Source organism: Ptychodera flava, unplaced genomic scaffold (genome assembly GCF_041260155.1).
Source record: "Ptychodera flava strain L36383 unplaced genomic scaffold, AS_Pfla_20210202 Scaffold_31__1_contigs__length_3010019_pilon, whole genome shotgun sequence".
Taxonomy (NCBI): domain Eukaryota; kingdom Metazoa; phylum Hemichordata; class Enteropneusta; family Ptychoderidae; genus Ptychodera; species Ptychodera flava.
Genome location: NW_027248353.1, coordinates 445,430 through 459,631, shown reverse-complemented (window position 1 = coordinate 459,631; position 14,202 = coordinate 445,430). Strand labels below are relative to the sequence as shown.

Below are 14,202 nucleotides of genomic sequence, written 5' to 3'. Positions count from 1 at the left end.
GCCAGCGCTACCTCCAGATGATCAATAACTATGAAAATTCTTGCCTTCACAAATGTTTACGTTCTGTATTTTCAAAGGTTCTCAAAATCCACGCTATTCAAGCAGTCAGATGTTCATAAATGATCTTTTCCCATTTCCCTTTATGTCGAGAATCCGAAACTTGTCACTCTCTGTATTTGTTTAATATTAATACGAGGCTCAGTAAACAGGACACTGACAAAAAACCTTTGTACCACTTTTTGTTCTCGCCAGCAACAGCCGTCTGGCGGACTTCTTTTTTCTCCGAATTTGCGTTATTGATTTCTGTGTGTGGCCACAATTTCTTTATCGGCTGTTGAATCTACATCTGATCCACAAACGGACACACATGTAGGGCGGGTTAATTGTCCGTGAAAATATTGTCCCCCCGATTCTACCGTCAGCTGATATAAATAACGAAAACTTTCACAAAAATAAATGTTAAATTAAAGAGCTTTCCCCGTACAGTCACAGGCTGTGGGCTGAAAATTTGCCTCATGAGTTCCTGGGCATGCGTAGATTTTTGCTTAACTAAAAGGCAGTATGTTGTGTTGCACCGGAATGTGATTCCAGTGAAGGCGGTTTCTGATATTTATATATCGAATGACTAAATTAAATAGAGTGAGGGATGACGTGATTCTGCGAACAAATTTATGGAACGAGAGCAGAATATGTAACTGTGCTGATGTTTTCACCAAATTGTAAACCACTCGTTGGGTTTCTGCAACTGCTAGGCCGTCTTCACATCTAACACACATAAAAGACAGCGTGTTTCATATTCGAAATATCTTGCGAACAGACACCAACAGAATCCCACGATAGATCACCATTTCAAGTGCAACGACCAATTAACAGCCCTAATAGCGGTGCACGCTCCAAAAATGGCTGGCTTCTCTCCGAAGACGCCCCGCCGCTTTCCACGATTATGATGTCGTACATTGACGTGGCATCGTCCTGAAAACTGTGTCATACACATCTTGTCAATACAACCCTGCAGTTGAGTATTGTTGATAAATATCGTATGAAAGTGCGGAGCAAAAGAAATACGTTGTCTCACCGCAGGATACAGGCTATTACATAGATGTCGTACGATGACGTAGCATCGTCCTGAAAACTGTGTCATATTCACTACACCGGCGAAGACAGATCAAATCAACAATCTACGATAATACTTCACTTTCCTCGCACGATTTCTTGTTCTACGCTAAAAGAATTCGAATTTGTCAAACTCTAAGGGTTCAGCTTCTCGGCGCTGACCCCAGTGAACGAAACAATTTTGACGATCAGGATACTAGTATTGAACTTGGAATTCACTTCGGCACAGGTTTCATGTACTTTTTTTAAAGTGGAAAACTGTCACTCATTTGACGATACATCGCGTTTATGTGATAACAACTAGAACGCTTAGTTGCTGTGACTACTGCAACTTTGCATATGCTTTATGTGTAAAGCTGTCAAAATTTCAAACAAACGGATGTTTTGAACTTTGAGAAAAATTTATTTTAATTACATTTGTACGTATGTATATATGTATGTATGTATGTATGTATGTATGTATGTATGTATGTATGTATGTATGTATGTATGTATGTATGTATGTATGTATGTATGTATGTATGTATGTATGTATGCATGCATGCATGCATGCATGCATGCATGCATGCATGCATGCATGTATGTAGGTATGTATGTATGTATGTATGTATGTATGTATGTATGTATGTATGTATGTATGTATGTATGTATGTGTGTGTGTGTGTGTGTGTGTGTGTGTGTGTGTGTGTGTGTGGTGTGTGTGTGTGTGTGTGTGTGTGTGTGTGTGTGTGTGTGTGTGTGTGTATGTATGTATGTATGTATGTATGTATGTATGTATGTATGTATGTATGTATGTATGTATGTATGTATGTATGTATGTATGTATGTATGTATGTATGTATGTATGTATGTATGTATGTATGTACGTACGTATGTATGTATGTATGTATGTATGTATGTTCAAAGTCTCGCAATATCCAAAGACTAGAGCACAAGCGTTAATGGTTTTCTGTTACACGGTGACGTTCGCGGGATAGCGGTTGCATCCAAGAGAGTTGTGGATACCATTCGACGATTGCATACGACTACTTGTGCGGTACAAGGGATTATCAAAATCGTGACATTGAAATTCCGGGCACGTTGCTGTGTAGCTATTACAGAGCAAGTCTTCGGCTAAATTTATACACCCTCGATTTTGTTGCTTGAAAACTTGGACAGTAGAAAACGATTCCGTTTGGGACAGAAACTGTAAATACCGGAACTATGGAAAACATTATGGTCCGCAGGAACCCTTTTATCAGTCGGCAAACTAGAATGACGCCAAAATAATTCGCATTCTATCATTCGATTGCTGAAGGAATTTTCGTTTTGCTCGGATTTGATTTTATGAAGAAGGGTGACAGCTGCCTTAATGAGGTCCGTGCTACAGTTACATCAACGGCAGCCGTTATTACGAACCGGAGCACAGAGTGCAACGTTTTCAAACGCTTCCGCCGTCACTGGTTGAGCCGTTCGAACAGGTGAGCGGAGTGTGGGACAATCTAAGTCGGTTATAGGCACGGCCGCATTGTCGTTCAGGGTTACGACCTCTTTGTAAACAAGCAGGAAGGAATGCCGGGTACTTTCATTGGAACTGAGTGGCGTACAGCGGTTTGTTTGATTTTTAAGAATCGATCAGAGTATTTTTAACCCAGCATATGTTCAAACGCCCGCCACGTTTAATTGTCGCTGAAATGTCAGTGTTTGCGCATTCCCTTACATTTTTGGATTCGGAAAAGAATTAATGATTTGCCGATGTAACAACGTAACGACGCTGGTTGGGTAAATATAGTCTATTTACCAAAAATCGATCTGAAATCGGCTGGGAAGATATTTTAACGACTTGGAATACATCGAGACTGCCATTAAAGCATAATCGACCAATATCAAGTGTTCGGCAGTGCTCGGATATAGAGACGGTAAATAAATTGTATGACGGCGATGTTTGGCGATCAAGAGTGGAAGACTGTCGTTAAGAGGAGACGGGGAAAGGAAAAGCGACCACAACAAACACATGCGCAGTCTAGTCCATAAAACTTCTCCATCTTGATCATATTTAAATATGTGTGCACACATTCCGTCTGGCTCTCTCTTTCTCTCTCTCTCTCTCTCTCTCTCTCTCCTCTCTCTCTCCTCTCTCTCTCTCTCTCTCTCTCTCTCCTCTCTCCTCTCTCCTCTCTCTCTGCATGCACGATTAAAAATGTTCCGAAGTTTAGACGGAGCCCTAAACTATGAAGAAGGGGCATTCGATTTAAAAAAAAGCTTCGTCGTGACGGCCGCCAATGTCTCGCAGGAAAAAACGAACACCAAGCGCTTTGTTGAACGGATTGAATCGGATTAAAAGTCTAGTGAATAGCAAGGCATAACATTGGAATCGTACACCGCGACGACGTAGTGGCTCTTAAAATTCCTCTTAGTCGGGCGTCCCGCACATTTGCTGACAGGATTTTCTTTTTCTAAGTATGATATTCAGAGAGTAATTTCGCGTCCTACTTGTACAATGTGCAAGGCAAAGAATAATTGATTCCTAACTTAGACCGATGTTTCACGAAAGGAATTTCGCAAACGACAATTTTTTTGCCATCAGATTGGCGGGAAATCTATTTGCAGTCATCGTGTTTGCAAGTCTAATCTAGATTAGTGCGTGAATTCACTCTCACTAAATGGACTCTCCGTTGGTCGTTTGCTCTATCGTCTTCGAAGTTACATAACTGGACATTTTTAGGGTCTGCAGCAAGTGTGCGTCAACGCAAAGGGAAGGTCTTAAGAAAATTGAGTAGGTTGGCTCAGGTAGTCCCTTTTATATGACTTCTTGTTCATGTTGAATAACTTCAATGCGGAATGTCATTTATGGCCTGTTTTTTCCTGTCATTAACCCTCCCTTAGAAAAGTTCAATTTTGAGGGGGGATGTCTTTAATTTGTTTGAGAGTACAATGTCACCTCATATGAGCCCGCAATTGCAACAAGTTCATCAGAAAAATCTACAACAATTACAGTCGTTTCATGACAAGTGTTGTCACTGTGACCTTGAGACTGTGGACGTAAACTCAGAAAGATGAATGACTCAACGACAGACAGACTGCGACGGAAGCAAAATTAATGGTTCAGAGAATTCCAGAGTGTGACATTGATCGAATTACGGGGGTGGGAGAGGTGAGGGTGGAAGGTAAATACGAGCAGCAAGCAATACAGAATTGCGCACAGATTAACTGATATATTCGTAGATATAGACACGCATATATATATATATATATATATATATATATATATATATATATATATATATATATAGAAAGGTGTATAAAACTTAACAAACATATATTATATCTGTATATATATATATATATATATATATATATATATATATATATATATATATATTATATATATTATATATAAATAATGTATAATACACACACAAACATCAAATCGATTGGCAATTCAGCACACGTCTTGGTGGCAGTCGTTTTAACTAGAATCATCATTATGCATTACTACAGTGCATGTACAGACCTCATAAATGACGACAGTAATCTGGTTGCCTAAGCCTTTTCCGGAGATTAATCTTGAAACTTTAGAGAATATTATACATTTCGAAATGAAAGTTGGCGTGATGTCCGTTCCATTTTGCATAATGTCATGCAGAGCAGTGCTGTGCAGCTGTACCCTTGCCGCTGCTGTTCTTAATATTTCGACTCAGCCTCGTCCCAGGAGGCTTTACATTCCCAAGGCCAGCTCGTAAACGACACCTTGCATTTGTGGTTGAAATATAGTGAGACTGAAACATTCAGTTGTGTATGGGTTCTCGCGAACTCTAACCCAAACACTGAGCCTCCAGTCGTGGCTTGGTAAACCGTTGAACTTGGCGGAGACCCATGCATGATTGCGTTTTTCAGTATAGTTTTATCTGCTTTGATAGCTCACGGGAACAAATTAGTGCTACATTTCACCGCCTAGCAAAGTGCCAAAAAGTACAACAGTGACGACTAACTCACAAAGATACAATAGAATGCTATTAATTAAAACTAACTTTTCGGGCAATATGCTGTTCATACACATATTTCCCGCCTCTCAGTACCATTCGGTAAACTTTGCTTTTTTTCAATCATTCACTTTGAAAATTTCAGAGGGACAATTTAAGAGACAGCTAATCAGAGATATCATTCTGCAGTTGGGACGCGATAAAAATTAGATTCCATCTGATTGTGCATAATCGTCGTGTCATCGTCATCGCTTTCTCTGCGTGACACTCAATTGCCTTCAGTTTGTATGTAAATGGGCCAATCACGAGATCTTGGATATACATGTATATGATAAAAAAGGGGGTAGAATCTTCACAGTAGACTCTCGCAAAAACAACAACGACAAAAATATTACATGACTTGCAGCTCCAGAAAGTTTTAGACATCTGGAAGTCAACGCCATGTCCGCGGAAAAATGTTTACCGAATATTGTCTCCCCCCATTGTATACACCGATTCTAACCAACCTCACCCTTTTTTCAAATATGCACATAAAAAGTGAGATGACGAATGGTGGGCGATTTCTCTCATTTCAAAAACATGCATCCACCGGGGTGTACACAGTTGCCTCATGAATATCAACGACGCTACCACGAACATGGTGACCTGAATGGTATTACAACTGACACGCACAGCTAACAAGACGACAGCAACGTCAGATGGTGTCACCATGAGAAACGGCTCCGTGTCAGATCGGTAACCAACTCCATGTCACCGTACTTCCGCCAAGAATCCCACACAATCGAATTCCATCCGTTCGCGCCGACAGCGTGACAGTGTATTCCACCTTTCAATTTAATCATCGTCAGCCGAGCGTGAACTCTACAGCTGTCCGAAAGTGGGTCACCGTTCAAAGCGCGCGAACAAAAATCAGCATGCCGCGCACGTTCGGTCGACACGACCTGTTCGCCCATGCACTTGAATAATACGAGAACGCTCAGAGTCACTGAAGTGGTCCTGTGAATGGATGGCATTAAAACTTATTTCATGGCAGGCTTGGCCAATTTGAAAACGGCATTTACAACACGTAAGCCACTAAGCCGTATCACGGTATTAAGGAATGCTCACGTAGCATACAGATGATATATTTTAATCAGGGATATAAATATTCCGTTTACATATCGGGTAATGCTCTTGCACGCCTTCCCGCCATGACAGGAACACACTATTTTGGAAGGAGATGAAGATTTATGTAATTTTCGGGTAGAAAAATGTGTTGAGTGTATATGAATCCCCAATGCCGATTAAAATGAAAAAAAATATGTTTAGGTAAAGGCGGGAAAACATGAATATGAACGTGCCTGCCATAAAAATATTAGCCGGGATGCATGGTCGTAAAAAATTATTTAATTACGACTTTTTAAATGGAAAATCAGCGGTGTATCAGCGATAGCATACATAACCACAGACTTCACTTGGTTGTCAAAACATGTAAAGTTAATGGTGTAGAATTCTGGCACGTAAAATATCGCACTTCGATCTCGTGAGACCACCGTACGCCTACAACGTGATGGGTGTTTGGCAACAGCAAATGTGGGTCCTTGATACACTTGCAGCTTTGAGCCACGGCGGAATTATCTGAGCTCAATTTAACCCCTTCTGCTCCTTCCTTTAAACATGCCGTTCCGACACAAATCTATCGATGCACGCGAGCTAAATCAGGCACGGACTTTGTGAATATTAGCATTTCTTGTAGATACTGCTTAAAAAAAGTTCCTGACTTACAAACTATGTTTGTAGGAGAGACAAGTATGATGTTATAGGGATCTGCAGGTGTTTGTCTTCTTCTGTTACAGGGAGTTTTGAGTCACGAATCGTTTCTTAAGGCAGTACGTGCCCCGAAAGTAAATGACTTAACCTTTGCTCAAACTTTTCGCTAATGGAATTCTTTCACTCATTCTCTTTCAAAATCAAGAACATTGGTACCAAGGAAACAAGTAACTCAAGATGTACAGATATTTAATATTCAAAAGGGCCACCATCCCTGTGTTAACTCTACGGAGAAAAATAAAATTTTCGAAAAACTAAGACTGTGAAAGTTTTCTTGCACCATGAGCTTTGAAATGAGCCCCAACGAGTGGTAGGTTAGAAAGAATGTAGAAATTTGAGAGTCCAAATGTCTGTTCTCAAGGCGCGTTCTACCTTAAATCAATGCTTCGACATATCTGCATATCAATAATTCCATGGGACTTTTACGTCGTCATCTGAATCTACTGGGAGAGGGTTTGGAGTGGAGGGGGATTCTGTCAGAAAACAGCAATACGTGGCTGGTTAATGTACAGTACATGATAGGAACGCAGAGTGAAGAGTTGCCCAGGATCTCGAGAGAAACACGTCAAATATGTGACCGACTGTAACCTTACAACACTCTGTAAAATACACACAATAGTGTCCAAAACTCGCTAGCAAATTGACAGAACATCTCTCAATGTAGCGTGCAGGTATTTGGTCAAAGTGGCAGCTGTCAACAGAGTCCGTACACGGTGACTTAAACCCCTTGACTACCAAGGCCTATGTATTCCTATATACCAGGCCCCTTATGTAAATATTGATAAAATCTTGGGTGTGGTCATTGCATGAACACTGCTTAGAGTAAAAATTAAGTAAGTACCAATAAACCATATATTTTCTGATTCAGCATGAAATTTCCCACTTTTTCATACATAAGTTTTGTATTTTCAGGTCACGTGACTGATCACGTGACACATCATGTGACCAGAGTTGGCAAAGAATATGAATATTTGAAGCATCAGGACGTGTTTTGAATCCATAAAATGACGCAAATTTGAATACAGTTGCAATTTCAGGGCATTGTCTTTACATATATGTAATAATTACTATCCTGTACTTTATTTATAGATGTACGTATTTAAGGTTTTTCTCACAAAAAGCAGAGTAAATGAACCATAAAAAAACAGCATCTGACATGATTCTGTATTTGAAAATCAACACATTTTGTAAACATTTTGTAAACACCTGCTTTATGTCTTCCTTGCAGAAACATGCATCTAAAATGGTTATGATTTATCAAAAAATAATTCACAATATTTAAAAATACATTTTAGGGAACAACATATCACATGACAAAACACGAGATCAGTCATGTGACCAGTCACATTGATAATATGGCTGCTATAAAATTTCACTGGCTTATAGTAAAAAAATTGTATTTCCTCTCGTTTCATTCACAAATATTGCTGTTACTAAAACATATTTACATATAAATCGTTTGTTTTCAATAAATAAACATTTCATTTCATTACAAAAACAAACCATAAACATATTCGCGATCGTCCATACTTCTGAAAACTGTAAACAATCAGCGCGATGCTTCTGTGATCAGCCTGACCTTTCAGGGTCGAGGTCATGGGTCACGACATTTGCTTCCGGATTTTGGCCATACTCGGACGTACTGGGGCGCAATCACATTCAGGCCAGATCGGAATACATCAATCTTAGTTGCGCTGCGTGCCGATGCCGAAATTACGGGATTTTTAGCGACAAAAACGAAGCAAATACGCCTAATTAACTGTGCCGGATATTTCCGGCACTCAAGGTATATGGTAATTCAATATGGCGCCGGATATATCCGGCGCCATAGGTAGTCAAGGGGTTAACGACTTCCCTGACCAGAAGACACATACTTTCCGGGATATAGTGATCAAGTTCACCGTCATCTCACATGGGCCGCACCATACCTCATTTTGTACAGAAAGAGCGCCGAGATCTGGCCCTTAATAGTGCATCTTACAGACTCAACTCAACCTGCTTTTTGTACGTTTTCTGCAATAATCATATATAGATTCACCTGGGGCACTCGGTCCCTCACTTCCTAAAGTGCGCCTACCCGACCGTTAAATTCTGAAAACCTTGGCATATTGCGGAGCTTTGTGTCAGTTGATATTGCAGTTGGCACGTTAAATCATTAACCGAGGCCGTCTCGAACATTAATTCTCACCAAAACCCTCTTTAACTTCCACAATTCGTCAGCGAACGGGGTTCCCTCCGATGTCTGGTTAAGCTTCGACACATTCTGAAGGATATTTTCTGAAACTCAATGTCATAAACTCAACCTCGCTGGAAAAGGCTGTAACGTACGGTACAATTTGATATCTGATAGACAAAACCTCTGGTATTTTGTGTTTACTGACCAGGGGCACAAGGATACATATTTCTGTTAGCTTGACTAATGACAGAAAGGGCTGAAAAATGACGAGTCACGTACGAAGTAATACACGAGCGTCACGGTGTCTGACAGCCATTTGCTCATGATCCATATTTCTGCTTTTGTCAACTCTATAATACATCAAGTTGTTAAACTATCATTTGTATTTATACAGCTGCAACGCACCTCAATCCTATACAACAACGTTGAACACGCTGAGCAGAATGGTGACACGAAAATGTGACACGTAATCGTTAGAATGCGTATTTGTACGGAACAGACAGCCGAAAAGCCCCGTGGCGCGTTTACCGTCGAGAGAAAAAAATCTATAATCTTGTTGAAAAGTGAAGTCGAGATTTTCAGACTGCATTAATTCGCATAATACATCGAGTGTGGTTTGGCATCGCTTTATTCAATGTGTGCTTCTTGGTGAAAAAACACGCAACAGAAGGCATACTAAGGTTAGAATGTGCCCGGGGACAGATATTCGGACTGTCAAATTTTTCAAGGCTTTTCTGGTCTACCACTTGTGGGGGTTCATATTAAACCTCTTTATATAAGAAAGATTTCATTTGGCCGTCTTAATTTTTCGAAAATCGAAAATGTTATTTTCCTCAACTAGAGTTACCACAGCAGAGGTGGTGGCCATTTTGAATTTTAAATACTAATACGATAGATATTAGGTAATTTGTTTCCCCAGTACAAAAGTTTGCACTGTGACCCCTGATTTTTTTTCTTGATTTGGTAAGAGAACTGTTAAAGTTTCATAGAGGAAAAATTTATTGCAAAATGTTTGAGTCTTTCACTTTCGAGGCCCATACTACCTTAAAGTAATATCAGAGAGTTTTGACAGGAAAAAATTGTTCACGTACAACGAAATTACATTACATGGCCACATGTAGAACCTGAAGTACTTCGTCATTGATTACAGTGTATACTGATAAAAGAGATTTCCGCGTGTCTTTACAAAATTGTTATAACTCCTGGCTTAAAATTAACATGTTTTATATAACAGCACGTTTTTAGTAGCGCCCTAGAAGCTGTGCCTTCTGAGATGTGTTGCAGTCTTTGCGCTCTCTGATATATGATTATTTTACCTATACTGAAAATCACATCGAATATTACCCAGTGTTCAACTCTTAATGTGTACCGTCTTATGCTGTCGTCACTACCACTATTTCAGTGCCGACTAGATTTCCTTGTCATCAACAGAATTGCAAATTATACACTGCATTTGCTTCCAGAACTAAAACTTTGTGTAAGAATATATTTTTGGAAGAATAATAACAATTTTTTTGCTTCTGCAGCATAAATAAGGAAAATATTAACAAAAGTTAAACATTTTCCCTTCACAACGAGGTTTTTTATCACAAAATATGCTTGCAAAGTATCGGTATTTCTGAATGGTACTGACTTCACTAAGAAGAACAATGCCACGCCAACAAAATTCTTCACAAGAATTTCTCTTCTTTTTTGCGAAGCGTATGAGTCGTGATCAAAAATGGACGAGACCACGGACTACTTTGTCACAAACGCATTATGACGTAATTGCCTTAAACGCTGCACTTGTCTCCACTGGCTATTGTCAACTCAACATTCGCCATCTTTACCAACACAACTACATACACACAGCAGCAAACAAAAAGAATGGGGTTTGTGACATGCTCGTGAAATAATTCATTGTACGGGCTCATTGTACAAATGTCTACGGTATCGGCGTGCTCGCCATTTGTTTCCCCATTGCACTGAAAATTTATTTAGTCAATTTGCAGTATGACTTACTCGTTCATTAAAGTGGGATGCTGTACGCCTATTGTGCAAGGAAATCTCTGTCCCCACTCCTATAATACAACAACCTATTATAGAAACAAGTTTTTTCACCTCAGCATATTTTAAATACATGAAAACACTATCACATACGGCTAACGTTTACACCGAACAACAACACGCAACATATCATCTCGCAATAACCTCAACTTTCCCGCCTACGGCTTATTAATACTGTGGGCGAACACTTGTACACCGTTCGAGAGCTTGTTAATTCCGTGTTCAAATATGTCGATGGCTTTCCTTAATTGTCAGCGTGTGGTTAGGCATCAGCGCAAACAACTTGACGTGGACGACTTTCCGCCGACGATTGGCCCACCATTATCCCATTCCCTTGTTGCTCTGTGCACCGATCGGTATTAGCGAAATCGACATATATTATGTAACAGCGCCGTTGCGTTTGAAAAGATTGTCCTATTGGAAAGACTCTCTACGCACAATTATGACTGTTGTCATTTCGAGTGAATAGTAACTGCATCAATTGGACAAGCAGTCCAATGGTTAAATTGCACAATGAAATAGCGGGCACGCTCAAAGTCTCTGGCACCGATTCCCCGTGGATAACGTTTAGCTAAATTAGGCTGGGGTGGGGAGGGCAGAAAACATTTATCGAAACCAACAAATTGATTTGATAATGTCCGCTTTACCAAGAACCAAGTCTGGAGGCCGTTGATGATGCCCCCAAACGATCCCGCCCAGTATGTCAGGTCCACGGGGCATCTCGAACTCGAATCCGATTACAAACAATATACGCGGCACAATGGCGAGATCTTCAATACAAAGTTGGTCGTGCATTGCTTAAAATTGTGCACAGACACCGATGACAAGCGATGGGTAGCTCCATACTTGGAGGGGTGCCTCCATGTCCCATATACAAGTCACTCCACGCAAAGGCCATCCATCTCCAATATTGCGTGGGTTTCGTCAGAGTGAACGACATTAAACACATGCTAATTGAAAATCCCAGGAGACGACGAGGGATTATGATTGGAAATTATAGGCTGCACGCATTCTGAATAGCATTTGCACAGATCACTGAGGCCTTGAGTTGTAAACATGCAGGCAGGATATCAGGGCAGAATATATATATATATATATATATATATATATATATATATATATATATATATATATATATATATATATATATATATATAAAGCAAGACAATAAAGATATATATATATATATATATATATATAAAGCAAGACAATGGCGCAAAGTATATATATATATATATATATATATATATATATATATATATATATATATATATATATATATAGATAGATATATATATATGTGTGTGTGTGTCCGTAATTAATGTTTAAAACTTAGCCTCTGTAAGATGTACTAAACCGTTGAAATTATAAAGTTAAACAATACAAAAACTTTTTCGAGGGGGACCACCTATGCATGTTAAACCTCTCACAAATGTGACAAAATGGCCATTTTTATACTTCGACAGGGAAGACACTGAAAACATCATTCTGCAGAAAAGGCTGTATTTTAGATGAGTGAACGGAGGGTGGGGGGCGTCGGTTTAAGTATCTGAATACGAGTAAAACAGGGATAAAATATCTCATCTCGGATAAACTTTGGCGGTTGCCGTTCCAATATCTGCTGAGATCTTGATTTAATGAGGAGTCGAGCCAATTAGAAGAACTGCCCGATGAATTATGGGACTGTGGTGGGCCGTGAACACGTTATATTCACAAGTACAGTGCTACGAGTATCGTCCGCTGGGTTTTAAATCTAACAAAACGACCAAGTCGTCAGTCGCGCTGTCAGATTTACAACACATGTAGACACATACAACACCTTAGCGTCAGCTTGTAATCAAATTCATTTCACGTTGAAATGTCTGATTATCTTAAAGTTAAAGTCTCGGGGAAATGCTCAGAGCTAAAACACAACAGCCAATCATCATGAGAGGCGTCGATCTCTGGCGTTGAAGATTTTCCTTTTAAAAGACTTGAGGATTTTGATTGTCTTGATAACGGTCAGATACAACAATAAATTGTCACCATCGTAGGACACTGATATTTCGGGGATGTCAGATTTTAACGAAACGGTGACATGGTTTCAATAAACTCAACTAACTTAGGCTTTGTCTCGGATTAACAACCACACGACAAACCTCTTCCCTATTAACGAAAACGCATTCCGATGTTGGTGACATACAACAATTGTCGTTTTTTTCTTTCTGGATAACAATAGGAAAGACGTAAAACAAACAAGTTGGCCATTGCCGACCCAAGCGTTTTGTTCCAAACCCTACACGCAGTGCGCAATACCTATGCAATGTGTACACACAGAAATGGGTGTACGGGATAAAAAAAAAATGAAAAGCACTCACCTCGAGACGCTAGTACTACGTAACAGGCGTAAAGTACAAACAGCTTCATTCCTTGGTTCGGATCCTTCCAATTTCCCAGCGGAGCCATGGCTTTCCAACCACTAGTACACCATGAATGCGTCAAATTTGATTACCGCTATCGATTGGTGAGCGAAACGTTTTTTTTTCTAAGTCCCGAGCAGCACAATGGCACAGCGACACAATGCCGAAAACACAGCGAGTCAGTGTGCAGAGCTATTGAAATTTACTCTGGGTGGACGGGGATAGATCTATAGCACGCGTTTGTACACCGCAGTTGGTAGCAAGGAGACAATAATCTCCCCAAGCTCCGTTGTTCGCGAGATGACAGCCGAGTGAATTAAAATGTAAATAAAATCAAACGACCCCGGTGATTGTTCTTCCGTTCAGAGACATGCGTGGGGGCGAGTCGGTGCTGAGACAACGGACAGGACGGAAAAAAAAGTTGCGAGCGTCGATCCTGACGTTCCGGGAGTTCGGTGTTCGGCCAGTGTGTGTGAGTCACGCTCCTAAGCCTCGTGAACAAGCAATCTGTGAGATGTTTGTAGGTGGAAAGGACCGTCGCAGAACATTCCAACACCGAAAACAGACACCGCCAACCTCCTCCATTCACTCCGCCGCCTGCATAACAGTGGAGCGACAGGAATTCAAGTCGTGTTCGATGAACCAGTGGGGATTTAATATCAGCTAAAAGGCTACAATTTCAGCGATTAAATTCATA

The 14,202-nt window shown here is 40.2% G+C and overlaps 1 protein-coding gene across 1 annotated transcript in view; it reads right to left on the bottom strand.

Annotated features, from left to right (window-relative positions):
* Positions 1 to 13,973, bottom strand: part of LOC139127413 (neuronal acetylcholine receptor subunit alpha-3-like) — a 42,371-nt gene extending 28,398 nt beyond the window's left edge. Inside the window, exon 1 of the mRNA XM_070693332.1 lies at positions 13,464 to 13,973. Coding sequence (XP_070549433.1) covers positions 13,464 to 13,551 — 88 coding nt within the window. The 5' untranslated portion in view covers positions 13,552 to 13,973. The remainder of the gene's footprint in view (positions 1 to 13,463) is intronic.
* Between the last annotated feature and the right edge of the window lie 229 nt (positions 13,974 to 14,202).